Source organism: Phragmites australis, chromosome 22, assembly GCF_958298935.1.
Source record: "Phragmites australis chromosome 22, lpPhrAust1.1, whole genome shotgun sequence".
In the NCBI taxonomy this organism is placed as follows: Eukaryota; Viridiplantae; Streptophyta; class Magnoliopsida; order Poales; family Poaceae; genus Phragmites; species Phragmites australis.
The window spans coordinates 20,646,781-20,664,816 of NC_084942.1; the positions used below are offsets into that span (position 1 = coordinate 20,646,781).

The following is an 18,036-nucleotide window of genomic DNA, read 5'->3' on the forward strand; positions in this document are numbered from 1 at the left end:
TCGTGCATTTGACAATGTATTCTGGAAAAAAAGGATATATGCTGTTTCTTCTGTTGCTCAATGCTTGAGACAGAGCCTGATCTTTGACAATGGACAATCGGGAGTAATGTTGCAGTGTGATTTACAAAGGCTCAACATTATCCCTAAGATTTACAAGCTACAAACAAGATGTATTGTTCTGAGCAGAGACCTAAACTGTCTCTACATGCTCATATGACTTACAGGAGCTACTACATCCAGTGCATTTCAAAGAATCAGCACACTATCTCCTCGCTGTTAAAGAGTTGAGCGCATCAATCCAAAACAGCAGCTCGGGGCAAAGACTGCCCGCCAAGTGACACGGAAGTTAGAGATGACGCCCAGACCCTGGCATTCTTAGCTCCAACCATGAGCCTCCACTTGATCCACATCTTCCTCACGTCCACAGCATGTGGCACACATTCAAGCAGATGGGTCAATTTGGCAAGGATTCCAAGGTTGATGTGCCGGAAGTACTGGATCCAGAAGCCTTTGATGAGAGTGAAGAACTTTGGGAAGAAGAACAAGAATATCCTCAGGCAAATAAACAGGATACTGAATGCTAGGTAGGGTTCTCTCTTCACTGCTTCACTGATCGAGCTATTCCAAAGCTTAGCATAGTGTGTGCTTTGAGATGTACTCCACTTCCGTGGACCAATATATGCGACTGGTTCTTGACCTGCATCAAACCAATTCTCGCTTAAGTAAACTAACATCACTTGATTTCTTCTTTTCCACCAATATATTAAAAAAATCAAACTTTGACTAACCAATAACAGTGCAGCATGTAACAACGATAATGTAATATAACGGTAGTTGCAACAATACCTACGACATGGTTTATAAATTTTTATCCATAATTTTTTTCCCATGTTTCGAGTTGCATGATTAGAATAAGGGCATGTTTGTTTTTTTATTATGATTCTAATAATCTAGATTCTGATTCTCACGATCTAAAATCTGGATTGTACAATGTAAAACAAACAGCACCAGATTATTATAATCTCCCTTCTCTCCCCCTCCTCCTCTCCTACAGACTCTCTCTCCACGCAGCACCACTGTCGCCACCGATTGCCGAGGCTCCGGCCATCTCTTTCAATGCCGGCGATCTCATCCTGCTCCTCTCTAACTCCCCTACTGATTTCACTCACCAGATTGCCGCACCACCGCATCATGATGCGACTCGGGCTCTTCACTCTTTCACTCCCCGTTTTCTCGTCGCTCCTCTTCCTGTGGTGGACGGTGGATCTGGAGGCGGGCACCGCCGCAACACCGCGAACCTGCCGCCGTCCTTGGGCAGCGTTACTGCCTCGGCTACACCGGCCATGCCCAATTCCACCGCCACCGAGCCCATCGCCGCTCGCCTTTGCTCCCCACCGGTGCCATCCCAAAATCCGACACTCCGCTACCGACACTCCTCCGACTCCGGCCGGATCCGCCACCTCCCCACTAGAGCTAGGGCGGCGGGAGCTCGGATCGGCATCAAGAGGGAGATAGCGGGGAATAATGGTAATGGTGGGTAAATATGTGCCACAATCAACAATCCAGAAGCAGCCTTTCTCTGGATTATGAATTATGGCATGCATAATCTGCCTTCAGATTGTGAAATCTGGATTGTAGAATCAGTCTGTTTATTTTCGATTCTAATTTTAAACTCAAAATCCTGTAATCATAATAAAAAACAAACAGGTGCTAAGTGAGCATGCAAGCTATCTGTCCAGGCAGTTGTGGAAGATTTTGAATAAGTCAAAAGTATCCCTCGGTAACTGGGTTTAAATGTCCCCAAGCTAGAGATACAAAAGAACAATACAGTATGATATGACTACTGTTTGATACTATAACAACATATATCGACTTCAGCTTATCGCATAACAAGTATTGCAAGATTGTAACCACAGATTTGAATAACATAATAAGCATCAAGAAACGTACCCGTTACAGCAGTGTAAAAGTTGACCAGTGAGTCAAGATCTTTAGAACCAAGCGGCCAGAATGCGTATGATCCATGAGCTATGATTATAGAAGGCAGGCTACGGACACCATATCTCGATAAAAAGCTGCAAATCATCGAAGGAAGGAGGTTTTAGTTAAGGCCATTGGCTATATTAATGCCCATGGAAGATAATAACTACATTACAGCATATTCAGATCTTACGCAGGCATGACATTGGACTCTTCGACAGCCAAGTGCTTAATCTGTGGAAACATTGAGCTCAGATCATCAAAGACTGGTCTCATTCTTTGCGAAAAAGGGCACCATGATGCGTAGAAAAGGACAGCTGCGTACTCTTCCTTGCCACCCAATTCCCTGAGAAGTTTCTCCCCATCAACCTGCTAAATTTTGCAATTGAGCTTCACAGAACATCACAAAGCCAACCTAACCCAGAAAAATTTACACGATAAAAATTTAAGCCAACAAAGCAAAAGTCATCAGATGGTTTGGCACCCTCCATCGAGTGAAACCCAACAGCACAACAGATAGACCGCTTATTATGTTATTCAAATCTGGAGATCCTAGTGTTCTTGGTACTCTTGAGTTGACTAACAGTAATCTTACTTGAAAAATAATCAAAAAGCAAAATTCTGTGCAAAATAAGGTAACGAAATTACCAAACATAATCTAAAAAATTAATGAAAACCAATTCACAAACATAAAAATTTCGACCCAGGAATCGCTTGGAGAACCCGTAAAAATCAGTTAAGAGAAAAATATTTTTTACATGAAAAGAACATCACGAAGTATGAACAGAACATAAATTTCTTGCATCAACATCGGAATCCCAACTGAAATTTTACGCGTGGCAGAGAGAGAGATCCGCCAAGAACCGAACCGTCCGATTCACGTTCACCAACGAATCCTCCCGAAAGAACAAATCTTTGCGCCCACCAATCCCCGCACCAACAAACAGAGCTCGGAAACACACGAACCTCCTCGGCCGGGTACCCCTCCGCGGAGACGCGGCAGCTCTGCCGGAGCGCGCCGGCGAACGGCGGCAGTCCATCTTCTAGCCCCGGACACCGACCAGAATCCGCCGCCGCAGCCGCTTCTCCACGGAAAGACGCAGCCGCCGGCGACGCCGAGGGGAGGAGGAGCAGCAGCAGCCGAAGGAGAGGGAGGAGGCGGCCGGCCATGGCGAGGGACGGAGGAGAGAGGGGGTAGAGGCGAGTGAGATTTCTCGGTTTTCTGCAGGTCAGCATTGGGAATCTTTCGAGATTTGGTGTGCCCTTCTTGGAATTGGGGTCGGATTGGACCGCGTACTTTTAACGGTATTGTAGGCGTATACTTGCAGCCTGTCAATACGCCGAGTGTATATGTATACGAGGGAATGAACAATGGTGCTTATGACCGGGTGATTAAGAAAACAAGAATGTTAAACATCCACATAAAAATTATAATTTTTAATATAAACAAAGACTAGATATTTAAACAAAATTAACTATCAACAAAATTAACTATCTTATTAATATTAATATAAATAGCGATACTTAAGTAAACACATTACTCTTTATCTAATCACCTATGCTAATACAGTTGAGAAAAAAATTGAGTTTTTTTTATAAACATCTCCTCTAAACATACTATTATACATGCTCTGAAGAGTATATGGTATTTTCTTTTTAGTTTTTATGTGGAAATCATTTATTTTTTATGTTTCTTTTGCCAATTAACCGCCTTGTTGGCTACTTTGGAAGATAATGTTGGGGCCGACTGTACCGATTTGAGTATCAATCAAAAACTACATGTAAGATTTTAGGATCTCTTTCTCTAACCTTGAAAATAAAACTATTCATGCAGATAGGATAATGCTTGCAGTTGACTTTAAGGTTGCAATCATACTCATCTAAGTAACCAATTTTAACGAACAGTAAAGCTGATACAGCGGATGTGGATTATATATCCAATCTGATTAGCTTGAATCATATATATAGAGACAAACTTTCTTGGCATACTTGTTGTGTGCATAGTACTATAGTTGAAGGTTTTTAGATAAATCAAATACCTATGTGTGGTAAGATCATCTCAACTGATTTTCATCAAGATCTAGAGTCTCTTTATAACGTTTTCTTCAACGCTACAACAATTTCTCATTACAGTTTTCATCATAAAGGAATTATCAAGATCATTCCGTTTAAGATAAGATTCTCTTTTTCTTTCACAAAATCATTTGAAAGAAAACTGTTGGGATGAAAAAAAATAAAGAAAAAAAAATAAAAAGAATATGACTCGCATGGTCAAAGAGGAATTCTCTTCTCCTTCGCGGTGACTGGCATGGTCAATCGTGGAGCGCACCCTGGCCAGTGTTCAATCCTTGGGTCCACAGGTTTCACACCCGTAATTTCGAGAAAAGCAAGGCATGCTTTGCAATGGCCAAGCGTTTAAATAGTTAACTTTTCTTTCTTTGTTAGAAAAACGAACATGCTATATGTATAAAATATAAGTGCACTTGCTTATTTTTCGATAAAACTTGTAAGTACCTTCGTTGCAATGGTATCCATATTTCGAACACATATCCTGCTATTACGATAGTATGAAGAAAAAAAATATTTCAAACATTACTATAGAAACAGTTTTTAGAGGTGAGTGATAAAACATTTATAGAGACATTTAACCACTCGCCTCTGTTCGAAGATCTATGAAAATGAACGATTTCCACAGGCGTAAAAAAGACCGCTTGTAAAAAAAGGTGACTAAAGGTGGTTCACTTAACGAATCGCATGTGGTAATTTCTATTTCCACAAACGGTTTCTTAAGCAGACTGTTTTTGATAATCGATTTCCATAGGCGACGCACTTTAGCATGTCCTTCTATTACGATAGCATGAAAGAAGGGAAAAGAATATGGTGCAAACAATACCTTAGTTAAAGATAACAAACAACATATCAACATTCTCAATTATTTCACCATAAACATGATTGCAAGAAAAATATTAAATTATTTTGTGTCGAATATGGCATGAATACAAATAATAAAGTGATGTAGCACATTATTACATAATACATATATAAGGTGAGAACTTCTTTGTAGACAATATTCTTGGTTAGTATATAAGTTGAATTGGCATTCCCATCATTTCCTGGTGCAACAAGTATTTTAAGATTGCTCCTAGCATTTGCTCACAATAAGGAGACGTAGAGTTAACCATATAAGAAAACCGAATTAGGGAGGTAGATTCCAACATGTGGGATTGTTTATCTTTGTGCTTTATTGATGGTCATTGTGAAACTCAATTTAATAAAAAAATTGCTTCCCGTTAAACTTAAAGGAAAATATTTCGTTGTAAGATGGGCACAAATGTATCTGTGGAAGAAAAACTCTCTTTCTAGCATGTTGTCCCATCAAAATTTCAGAATTGATGGTGTTCCTTTGGAATGCTCGGACTATTAACCTTGTCCCATCACACAACTCATTACCTAGATTAAGATTTCTGAGCAAAATAGTAAGGCAATTAACCTTTAGCCTCAGCACATGCTGTGGTAGTTCATTTGGCATGAGACAAATTTAAGAATTCTCAGGGATAGTAGTTGTGGATCATCCTCTGCACAATCATAGCTACAATAGACCATATCATCTCCAGAAAAGCGTTTGATAAGCTTCATATTTATACCATCAACGTTCTCATTCCTCATTGATAAAATAACTCGAGATGTGATGTAGTCCGAATTGAACATGTCTGTTGCTAACATTGAAAGACTCTATCAATTAGATCTTCAATGTCAAATTTCGCACTTGTCTAAGACACACATATATCTTTAGGTAATTTTATGTAATCATCTTCAATAGTTTGTTCAATGACATTCCAAATACGCAGTAGGTAGTCTGAAAACCATATATCTGATTGAGCCCTCATATTACGAATAAGCCTCAGCCGCTGCATATTGTCCCATAGGTAAGACCTACGTAATATTGCATTTGTTATTTATGCCCTCGTCCCCTTTTGTACAGTTGGAAGGACCTGCTCAAAGTTGCCTCAAAAAAATATTGTCTTTCCTCCAAATGGTATAGTAGGCTTTTCCATGATGTCTCTCATGCTTTTATCAAGTGCCTCAATTTCCAGCCTTTTGTCATGGATGTCTCATCCCGTAATATAAGTGAAATCATTCGAAGAGGTTTGGTTGACCCACTCTACTTGGTAAAAGTGTCACACCCCACCGTTGTGTATGCTCAGTGGTATCTTAAATCTTAAGTGTGCAGTCCTGCCACTAGGCATGATGGACACAACAGCATCAGATGTTGCGGTAGCAATAACTATCTTTCTCTCACTACAGACACTTGCTAGCAAAGCTTTGTAGAGGAATGTCTTTTCGGTCCCTCCTGGGCACTCAACAAAGAATATATGTAACACCTGAATCTTAAAAAAAAACTAGTTGACTCATAACGAGGTCGACTGCCACTTAACGAGGTCAGCCGCCGCCCCGACCCCTTAAAGGCCTTGGCCCGAGTACGGCTAAAACCCTAGCCACCTTTATCTGCTATCGCCGGTGACCGCCACCATCCCCGTCGCGTCGGAGCCGCTCTACTGCCGTGCCATAGCCGCTCAGCTACCGCACCATGATCGGAGACCATCGGCCACTAACTCCTCCCTTTGTCCTTTTGTCGCCTAGCCGTGCCTCCAGTCGATAGTCACAGGAGCCCTATCATTGGCTGCTGCTCGGCATAGCCACGCGGGCACTGTGGAAAGGAAGGAGGAAGAGGATAAGAAAGGAGAAGAAGGCAGTGGAGAAAGAAAAAGGAAAGAGAAAGAAGGAAAAGAAAGAAAAAAAGAAAAGAAAGAAAAAGGAAAGAAGGAAAAGAGAAAAAGAGGAAAAAGAAACAAAGGGAAAGAGAGAAAAGAGGAAGAAGGGGATTTTCAGAGATTTCGTCAGTTTTGTCACCAAATCGTGATCCTCGCGTCAAGGGTAACCTATACGTAGTCTCTAACTGTTCCTAGATCAAAATGGATGGTTGATTTTGTGTAGCCGGATGAGTGATTGGAAGTTGATTGTCTAGCAATGAGAGTAAATTGAAAACTGGGATTAATAAATGCCAATTGTGGTCTAATTAGGTAGAGCTTTCGACTAAAGCCAGAAAAGCAAAGTTGTAGGAGCCCTTTCGTGGATGCTTTAGATGTATTATTTTGCGGTCATTAGTTAAGCAGAATTAAAGTTATGGCTCGATCAGCGAACGACTCATATTATTGGTCCAATTCCTAAAAAATGATAGAATAAGGATTTTGGGATTTGGATAGAGAGTGTAGTTTGGACACCCGATGTATAGTCATGTGGATTTTTTGGACAAATTCTGAGTATAATAATGTTCCTCGGATTTAGAAAGTGTCGGTGCTAACGGTGCTAAGCCAGATCCTTACCACAGTTAAGACAAAGTGCATGATGAACCCGTGTTATGGCATGATTTGCTCATTGGATATTTTATTGATCCCTTTTCAAATGTGTTCGTTTAATATTCATATTTCCTTTATATGATTCAAGTTCATGATTGTGTTCATATCAAGTGATCAAGTTTCAAGTTATTCCTTTACATTTCATTCAAGGGTCAGTGATACTAGAGGTGCAATTTAATTCTTATGTTCAGGTTCCTATGAGTAAGTGCTGGCCTCACTTACTCAACTTTACCGGTAAATGCTAGTGATGTATTCTTGTATGTTTGATTTAGATGATGTTTTTGTTCTTCCAGGTTCCAAATTGTACTTGTTGAGTGTTTTTCCTCACTCTTATGTTTCATTTAGTTTTTAGGTACCCAATGATCACAGCATACTTGGAACGGGGTGTAGTATCACATGTTAGAACGTGTCATCACCCTTATGTCAATACATAGTCGTCTCAATAATGCTTTAGCTAGTTTGGTCAGTTAAACGACTTTGGTTTTGTTTTTAGTCGGTTGTATTGGGTTCGTAAGATGTATCAGGTTTATGAGTTGTATCAGTCCTAGTCTTAGGCTGTGATGTTTACTTTCTGCTTACGAATGTCATGCCTATGAATGTTGTGTGTTTTTGTTTGTCCAGGATAGAGGCAGATACAGTGGAAACTTTGCCATAGTTTACCAAAAGTTCCAAGTTGGGCACGAATTGAATGAGGTGTTAAGTGGTAACTTCTAGGTATGTGGATATTTGGGGCATTACAATACACCTCCACTATCATTGTCAACAGATAATAGTATAATGTCATAAGCATATGACCGGAGATGCATCATGGTTCTCTAGCCTCACCTCGATGAAGCGGTACGAGTACATCACTTTCGGGGATGATCGGAAAGGAAAGGTGAAAGTCAAAGGTATGGCAAGGGTGAGTGAAAGTTTCGCTCTCAAAGATGTGGCTTTGGTAGAGCATCTGGGATACAATTTGCTTTCTATATCTCAGTTGTTGGATGATGACTTGGAAGTGCATTTCAAACGCGATACTTCTCGTGTTCTTGATTCTCTAGGCATTTTGATTTTACCGGATTTTCGGAGTTGGGAGAGTTTTTGGAGCTAATTTTTCTTATTCCCTTGGTTCTTCTCGTTGTTTGATTGCTCAACCTTCTTTTATGCTTTGAATGTGGCATAGGAGACTAGAGCATATGAGATTTGATTTACTTACTCGTTTGAGTGCCCTATGCTTGATCCGAGGATTGCCCAAACTCAAGTTTGAGAAGAACCTCGTTTGTACTCTTGTCGGCATAGCAAGATGGTTGTTGCTCCTCACCCACCAATTAATCTGGTGATGACTGAACAACCGGGAGAACTTCTCCATATGGACACTTTTGGTCCTTGCCGGGTCTGTTCGATGAGTGGAAAGTGGTATGTACTTGTCATTGTTGATAATTTCTCTCGCTACTCTTGGGTTTTCTTTCTTCTGAGCAAGGATGAAGTGTTCTCACACTTTCAGAGCTTGGTTTTGAGATTATTCAAGGAATTCCCTAGTGCATTAAAAGCAATTCACAATGATAATAACACCGAGTTCAAGAACTATCTCTTTGATGTTTTCTCTCTTGAGCATGACATTGAGCATCAATTTTGTGCTCCATGCGTTCCTCAGCAAAATAGCGTGCTTGAGAGAAAGAATCGAATTTTGGTGGAGATGGCTAGGACGATGCTTGATGAGTATAGGACTCATAGAAAATTTTGGGCAGAGGCTATTAGCACAGCTTGCTACATCTCCAATCGGATTTTGTTACGCTTGATCTTGAATTTGACTTCTTATGAGTTGTGTTTTAGGAGGAAGCTAAATGTTTCGCATTTAAGAGTTTTTGGCTATCGGTGCTTCATCCTAAAGTATGGAAATCTTGACAAGTCCGAGTTACTTTCTTCCGATGGTATTTTCTTGGGGTATTATTGTCGGTGACATGGAAACCGAGGGTCCCCGAGTCCCGAGGCCAGGACAGCAGAGTGCCACATGGCGCCCTCCCTCGAGGGTTATCTCCCCGAGGTCCGAGAAGACCAAGTTCTGGGAGAGGGTGCTCGGGGCCATGCACAGTGGTCCCCGAGCACCCAAGTCCCCCGACGATGAGAAAAGCCAAGTTCCGAGAGAGAGTGCTCGGGGCTGCGAACAGTGACCCCCGAGCACCCTAGTCCCCCGAGGACCCAAGGGAAGTCAATTCCAAGAGAGAGTGCTCGGGGCCGTAAACAGTGGCCCCTGAGCACTCACAGTTCTCCGAGGGCCTGAGAAGTCCTTCGCCGATGGTCTCCACAGAGGCTCAGCGGTGAGGTGTCAACTGGTGAGAGGTCCGATACTGCATTTAAAGAGGGCGTGTGGCCTTTCACTTCCAACCACTCCCCCACGCCTGCTGTCAGTCCATGCCACGGCCTGGCAGGGAGGTGTGGGGACATTTAATGTACGGGTCCCATCGCGCATCATCCGGCACGCCTCGGGATAGCGTCGCAGAGCTCGAGGCACCCCGTCTGCTGCCCTGCTGTGTCAGGCTTACTCTGACCGGGCGAGCATGCCAGGCTGCTCGGTGGCTGCCCGGTGCACCCCCCTCGCGGCGCCCGTTGAAAAGCGATATGATGACGAACAAGACTGTACGGGGGCGCATTTTCAACCCTCCCCGTCACCTCGCGCAGCAGCCTATGATGGTTGCTTTCAATTTATGGTGCCTTGGAACTCGCACCATCCTTTCTGGACACGCTACCACCCCGGTGGATATATAGGCGGGGCGGGCTCCCCGGAGAAAGACAGATCGAGACGAACCAGAGGAGAGGTCTCGAAGAACACAAGACACGGAACAGACAGAGAACACACAAGGCAGAGGCTTAGATCAACCGAAGAACAAGGAGCACAAAGCTCTAGACTTAGAAAAATATTCTTGTTACCTAACAGATACTCAGAGAGACATTCTCAGAGCATTTATAGCATACACACAGGAGTAGGGTGTCACGCTCTGTGCGGCCCGAACCTGTCTAAAAATCCCCTGAGCATTTACTCCTTCCGGCATCCGATCATTCCACCTCCACATGCATCTCATTTACTCCCATTTATTTCACCTATGAAGTAAATTCAGAATCATCCCCCCGACCGAATCTCAAAGGGGGTCCCTCCGAATCCCTGCTTGAGGAGTTCACCCTCTGACAATTATCTTCATGGTTATTCCTACAGAGTCTTTAATCTTGACACTAACACCATCATGGAGTCCTATGATGTGACCTTTAATGAATCAACCCCTTATGCTAGCCCTGTCTTTGAGTGTGCATGTGACCAGGAGATGAGTTAAAACATATTTGAGATGGCAACCTTCCAGCTTTTGGGGATGACGAGGATGATCCACTACTTACTGCTACTAAACTCACTCTCGAGCTGGTTCCTGCCTCCTCGACACCAGCAGAGGGTCTTACAGCCTCTACTTCCACTTCAGCGATTTTCGAGCCTACACCAGCAATGTTTGAGGGGGAGGTCATCTTGCAGTGCGAAGTCCCTCAATACATTCATATGCGACATCCCCCACAATTGATAAGCTCCCATACGGCGTATTTTTTTTAAACGATGTCCTCGATAACGGGACATGAAGACTCCTTTTTTATTTTATTGAAATCTCATTTTACACAATAAATTTCATTGTATTTACATTATAGAATACATCAAAATTAAAACAAAACTGAATTAAACTAAAGGATAAACAGAGTAAAATCTACTAAAGTACCACAAAAAATGGAATTTCATCAACATCTGGATTTCTTGTATATATATTATTTATTTTAATGTTTTGTATCTAGCAAAATTGTAAGGTAGAATGACATAATAGACCCTGGATTCTCCATTTAATTCGGAGAAAAAGAGAGATATTATTGTTCATGGAACATCGAAAGAGAAAAAAAGCCAACTATCGGATTTGAACCGATGACCCTCGCATTACAAATGTGATGCTCTAACCTCTGAGCTAAGTGGGCTTACATAACATAAATAGTGTAACAAATAGAAATATATATAGGAAATGCATAAAATATCAGATCTTAATTATTAATCTTGGTTATTAACTAGTTCGAAATTTGAAGTTCTACTTAGAAAAAATAAGTCGCTGCTATCGCGTACTAGAGACGGTGACCATCGAGGCTATGGAGGCGATGGAGGGGCAACCAGGGATATGTACTTCTTTGTCCACTGGATGATGGAGTAGACGGCATCCCTAGTGTCGTGACATCGTGCTCTAAGGGAATAGGAAGTGGGAGGGATGTGCAATTCCCATGTACCATGTCCACTCCCACCCTGGCGTAACCATGCTATATTTGGACTCCGTGCACCAGCTGTTCTTCGCCACATGGAAATGCCAATTCTGTGCCAACCTCAAGGATGTGATCGGAGCCTACAGTGTTGGACAGGAGGAGCCTGCACTTACTGGTCGTCGTTATGTCATCAATAGGGAATTTGTCGCTAAGGACCTCATTTCGATTTTTGGTAGGGAGATCATTTAGAAATCCACCGATAGGGAGGTCATTTGGAAATACAATGTTATCTGGAAGTGGCGCAGATGCGCAACTACTCTGGTGTCGAGCCTATGGAGAGTCAAGTGTTGTGAATACATCCTAATGCTTGAGAGCATGTACTCGATCTTTGACCCACTGTTCCATCCTTTCTTCGAGCTCAACAACGATCTCCATTCTCATCTATTCACGGTCGGTTGCTTCGCGCTCAGCTTTGTTTCTCCTTCAGCTCCTATACAAATCAACGACGTTAGGGAATCCCAACTTCCATATAACCATAACCCCTATGCCACGCGTGCGATCCAGGTGCTCTTTGTTTCCCAGAGCTGAGGTTAGTGTATCTTTTTCCCGAGATAGCTGGAAAGATCATTTGGTGGATTCTTCTGAAAGTTGTAGGATCCTTTAGGCCACTTGCTCGGTTTCTGGCTTTCTGATGGTGACGAAGTCATCGGACGAGTATACGGCCCTCCCTCAGTACCAATTCTGGGCTCACCTCTCTGGGATATGGAAAAATGGTGTGAAGCGATTCTCCCGAGTTGTCTGCTCATCCTCCCTGTCCCAGTTCAACTCTTTGCACGCATATCCACTGGTGCCAAGCCTGTGGGGGTACGTGTTGTGTGCCTGGCACGCCTTGTTTACCTGACTCTACTGCAGAAATTCCTCCAAGTGGTGCATCTCTACAAACTCTGTCCATTGATCCTCCAAGTACCCATAAGCATTGGGGTCCTACCGGTAGGGGATCAGATCCTACTTCACTTATATGTTGTAAAGCTCGCTCTTGAAGGTCTTCCATGCCTTACCCATCTTGGCTTGTGCCTATCTTTCCACGACCTCCAAGGAACCTTTAGGGACGTCAAATAAGGCTTTGATTGTTTCCCACATGAACATTTTTTCGCTTTGCAGCACTGCCTTCCAGGTGGCGTAGGTTATCCAGATCCTTGTCCTTCCACATGAAGCGCATGCTCTACGAAATACCGCATGAGGGTCCAAAGGCAATATTGGCACACCTTCCTCATTAACATGAGTTATGGTGCAGTGACTCGTGGGCATTTAGTTTTGGCCTCGGCCACCTCGCTTTTGCTTATGCACCGGAGTTTGTTATTTTTTCTCTTGAGGAGTAGCCTCCTCATCTTGTTGAGTAGTGACCTCTGCATCTTATTGAGGAGAAGAGTCCTAAGGAAGTTCACGTTTTCTCCAGACCGTAACTTCAAAATAGGAAAGTTCATATGCTTATTAGGAACTGTTATCTGGGCCTTTGATTCAAAAGGGCAGTATATAGCTCTCAATCAATCTTTTTTCTAACAAAGTTATAATAGGGTACCCATCGCTTTGATGGATTTAATGCTATTTTTTTAATTTTGTTTCTTTTTTTAATTCTGCTAGAAATAGAAAGTCATGTTTAGATTGGCATTAGAATTTGGATAGCAACAAACTACAAGTGAAGGCAATTCACTCTTCCTGAATTGCGTGCATAAGTAACTAAATGCAATAATGGCACTCAGTAGCTTTTGCACGCAATTTCAGAAAGGATGAATGACGTATATGTAAGACCCCATTCCCAGGATCTCTTATGCCTCTTATATCAGTCTCTGGATCAAGTAGCTGATACTCATAGTACAACAATTGTTGCATCACAGTCATACATCATATATAAAAATGTTACAACATTATCAAAAGTCTTAAACCGTAAAGTATAATACATGCTTAGCCAACAAGCCAATCAAGCACAGTGAAACAATTACCCAAAGCCACAGACAATTAGGGTGTGAACGTGACTACTAAATCTACTCCTCACCCACGTCTTTGTCTTCGGTGAAGTTGGCATTCATTTCCTCATCTAAATGATAGCAAGAGTGAGTACAGAAGGTACTCAGCAAGCTCTATACTACTTCAAAGTGTTGATAGATACATAAAAGATGACTCAAGAACAAGGCCTTACGATTTAGTTTTAAGCGTAAAACAGTTATCATGAAGATATCCAGTTATATTCTCTACTGATAATTTTGAAACAATTTAAATAAGGTAACAAGGTATATCTGGGGGTTTCGGTCATAGGAGAGGCTACACCTCGCTCCGTAGTCTCTATCATTATACATGGTATACTTTTAGTACCACAGAACTCCTGATAGATTGAGCCAACAATCTTATCACACGGACATCTAGTTCACAAACTCACTCATTAAAGATATGCACGCCCTTGAGTCTGGCCAAAAATGGTCATTCGTTTGCATGTCCATAATCATGGACACGGTTATTCAAATAGATTTAAACTATGCAGATATTGTACATTGTACCCGCACGATATGCTCAGCCTCCAACAGTTACAAGCAGAGGAGCGAATCATACCGAGACATTTCATTCACCTTTTCTTGCCAAACTCTACTTCGAGACACGCCAAGCACCAGAGGCCTCGTACCCAATGCCAGATCCCTTTATGCTTTTGCCGGTACTGCAACATTCAAGAAGGGGGCCAAATAGTCACTTCGGTCCTCATTGCCATCAGCCCTCTTAATCAAATGTCCAGCTTGGTTGGAAGAAGGAAAAGTCAAGTCCGGCTCATACAGGACGTATGGTTGCACTGGGGTGGTATAGAATGATGGTGCAATGATTCGATACAGATACGGCTGAGGCAGGCATCTTCAGTTGGCGATGAATACTCAAAAGGTAACTCAAGCCCCTAGGAGCATCCTTTACCGAAGGACTACTCTACTTGTCCCCGCAAAACAGTTTTCAGCCATTTGACACACAACCCGCTATATCCCACACGACATCATGGATTCCACAATCATCAAAGATTCATAGCATCTGAGTTGAATTGATTAAACAATAAAGCAACATCTCTGAAGAGATGTATACTACTAGCGACATCTCCGAAGAGACATATTCCATTCTAAGCATTCTAGATATCAAGGCGGTGTCTGATGTTAATATAGATAATGACAGGTAAATCCTAGGGTGATATGTATTCTGGATAAGACATTTAAGGCATGGCAATTATTTGATAGGATTTAACTATTGCAAGCAGTTGAAATAACACAATACATATCACATATGATAATAAGTCCAATTTTAAGTTGATCATGTAGATTATTGCAAAACATGGGTTCAAAACAATCATGGAGGTAGGACTTTTCTTCAAAGTCCTCTTCTAAACCTTGGTCAAAGTCGGGGTCCTTAAGGTTCTCTGCGAAATCCTCCAGTTCTGCAAACGCGATTACGATTAACAACAACCTATACTAGAGAAGAATCAAATAATACCAAATGAAATATAAAAATATCCCTAATAGATATCACACTATGAAATAAAGATACATCTCAAATTTAGATGAATTTAGGCAAAGAAATCACCAGAATCGGAGTCAGAACGGAGAAGTTATGACTCCCGAAAGATTTAATCTAAAATTAAATCGATAAATTATGAAATGGCACTATTTATGGGTGGAGCCCACTGCACCATGCTGGTGGGTCCCATTGGCTTGTGCTAGGCTAGACTGGGCTCGGGTTTGGGCTTGGGTCGGGCTACACAATGCTCGACCCATCGAGGTTGGGCCAACTTGTTTTGCGGGCTATGGCAGATGGGCCAGCCCACGGGGGCATGGCCTCGACTCGCTAGGCACGCGACGCACCGGCAGAGCGGAGTGGCGGTGAAGGGGAACGGGGCAATGGCAAGAAATCATGGCGATGTGACACCAGAGAGCTCGCCGGTGATGGGGTTCACATTGGGGCTCATCACGAGAAAGGCATGTCGAGCACCTATGCGCTACAGGGAACCCATTCACTACTACAGAAATAGTCATCAGTGCCAGCTCAAAAATATTATCAGTGCTAGCTTTAAAATCAGCACTGATAATAAGTATCAGTGTCGGTCCATAGCTACCAACAGGCACTGAAAAGCTTCCAGGGAGCAAAAAAATAAATGAGACAGCTCAAAATTGAGTCGGCTTGACCACTGCTGCCGCCACTATTCCAATCTGACGAGTCGCTGACTGATACGCAAAATGGAACAAGATCACACAAATGCAAGAAGGTGATGCAACAACAGAACAAGATCAGCACAAACACGACATCATCACTATAAACCAAAAGTTATGTCACATTAGATTAGACCAAAAATCTTGGACCTGCATTTAAAGATTTCATAAACAAACTAGCATCTCAAGCAGCTAGAAACATCCCAACCATCATTACAAGTGCAAAAGATCAACTAGCGGAATTTCCAAATGTGATGACTAGTGCTAATGGCTGCATCATCATCACTCTTATATTCCTCTTCCTCTCCTTCCCCATCTTCCTCCTCATCTTTGTCATCCACTACGAGCCATCCTTCTCAAACTCATCCTGACCGTCCACAATAAAGGATCTTGATAAGCTCCCTGTACAGCACAATAAAGGATCTTGATAAGCTCCCTATGCAGCACAACACCCCAGGAACCTCAAATTGAATTTTATAGCTATCACATAATTGCATGTGAAAAAGCATCCCAATCTGCAAATCTGAAGAGATCTAGGTTCTAAAATTCTCGGGGGAAGGAACCAATTTGGGGATATGCGGTACCTAGGATTTCTTCCCCCCACCCCTAACAATTACGAACTCAAGATCTCTACTTCGACCAACCCCTGCACCAAGAAACCCCTAATTCCAAGAACCCACAACAAAATAGTAGGATCCAAGGTGATTTAACCCAATAATGAAGAAACCCTAAGAAGAAGGCATTAGAACACGACCTGAACGGCAGTCTCCCAACGTCAGCCTGGACGTGATGACACGCGTCCTGGACACGAGGATCATGGACTCCACCACTTCGAGTGGAGAAAGGGTCGGAGCCGGCTCCTCCTCCTTGCAGTCGGGGCTGGCACAATCTGTTGTCCTCTCCCCATCTGCGTTCGAGGAAAAGTCCACAAGGTCGCTACCAAGGCACCGTGTCTCCCCGCCTTCCATTGGATCCGAGAGCTTCAGCAAGCTACAAGGGGAGACTTGTGGTGGAGTGGGGAGAAATACGGCTGGTGTTAAGGGAGAGAGAGCAACCAAAGAGATAAGGGAGAGAAAGGAAGGTGCGGAAGAGATAAGGGAGTGAGAGATCGATCATACCTCACAAACGAGCAAGCCAGAGCGAATTTAAATTTTGGGTCCGATCGAATTTTCAGTGCCGGATGTAATACGAACCGACACTGATACTTAGTATCAGTGCCGACTCATGGTTATCAGCGGGCACAAAAGTATTAGTGCCGGTTTTTTCCAAGAGCCAGCACTGATACTGAGATTCAGTGCCGGTTCAACCCGGCTCATCATTGATCAAGCGCATGAAGTTATGAACCAGCACTGATCCTTCATTAGTATCGGTTCTATCCTAACCGGCACTAATGGGGCGGCATGGATGATTGTTTCTGTTGTAGTGGTTTGGAGGCTTGTTGACAACAAGCGGCGGTCATAGCGGAGTCAAACAACGACTAGAGCTAGTCAAGGCAGAGGAGCAAATTTGGGTAGTGGCTATGCGCTATTCACATGCAAGGGGGGCCCTGCAACCTATAGCTACGGTTTGTGAGATAGCATCATGGCGGGAAGGCCGGCTCAGCTGGGGCAATGTGAGCATCGCTGGCGAGCTCGACGCGGCAACGGGGAAAGAGCTCGTGGCTTAACGCTGCCACACAAAGAGGGGCACAACAGCAATGATATACTAGCTAGGAGGGAGTAGGATGGGATGGGGAAGCTCACCGAGCTCAGAAACGGCGAAGGGCAGGGAGGTGTGATGCTTCGTCGGAGGTTGTTTCTGCTCAGCCTCAGGCTCATGCACGCTCCAGCCTGTCTCCTAGGTGAGGAAGGGCTTTACGGGGAAGGCGGCGAGCTTCTAGTGCTTCTCAGCAGCTCGCGGGTAAGGGACAACGATGGCAAGGCAACTATGGGCAAAGGAATGGCAACACGATGAAGTAGATGTGGGAGAAAAGGGGAAAAGGAGCTAGGCTTCCCCTTTTTTAGAAAGAGGGGGAGGAATAGAGAGGCAGTGAGGATGAGATGGCGTGGCACAGCTTCTCGGTGGCGGCGCCTACATAAAATCGCGCAGCGGCGGCAGCTCTGCACCGGCCATGTGTGTGCGGTGGACACCGAAGTCATGCGTGTTAGAGGCAGCCTCGG

The 18,036-nt window shown here is 43.3% G+C and overlaps 1 protein-coding gene and 1 non-coding gene across 3 annotated transcripts; both read right to left on the bottom strand.

Annotated features, from left to right (window-relative positions):
• Positions 1 to 3,279, bottom strand: LOC133905302 (5'-adenylylsulfate reductase-like 6). Of its 2 annotated transcripts, none has more exons than XM_062347062.1 (4): positions 2,947 to 3,279; positions 2,174 to 2,352; positions 1,951 to 2,075; positions 1 to 697 (listed from the first exon to the last, which is right to left on the bottom strand). In XM_062347062.1, the coding sequence occupies exons 1-4, from the start codon at positions 3,214 to 3,216 to the stop codon at positions 294 to 296; spliced, it is 978 nt and encodes a 325-aa protein (XP_062203046.1). In that variant the 5' UTR covers positions 3,217 to 3,279; the 3' UTR covers positions 1 to 293. The 2 variants fall into 2 exon arrangements, with proteins under 2 accessions (XP_062203046.1, XP_062203047.1); XM_062347063.1 differs by having other exon boundaries at positions 2,174 to 2,349; positions 2,947 to 3,276.
• Positions 3,280 to 11,302: 8,023 nt separating this feature from the next.
• On the bottom strand, positions 11,303 to 11,375 carry TRNAT-UGU (transfer RNA threonine (anticodon UGU)). The gene has a single exon. It is a non-coding gene; the product is annotated as a tRNA-Thr (tRNA).
• Between the last annotated feature and the right edge of the window lie 6,661 nt (positions 11,376 to 18,036).

What these genes read in the sequence shown, in the direction of transcription:
- LOC133905302 (XM_062347062.1), bottom strand. Translation starts at nt 3,216, where the DNA reads ATGCTGACCTGCAGAAAACCGAGAAATCTCACTCGCCTCTACCCCCTC. An exon ending in AGGGGTACCCGGCCGAGGAG is followed by an intron (nt 2,353 to 2,946) that starts GTTCGTGTGTTT and finishes TGCAAAATTTAG; the next exon opens with CAGGTTGATGGGGAGAAACT. An exon ending in GAGTCCAATGTCATGCCTGC is followed by an intron (nt 2,076 to 2,173) that starts GTAAGATCTGAA and finishes GATGATTTGCAG; the next exon opens with CTTTTTATCGAGATATGGTG.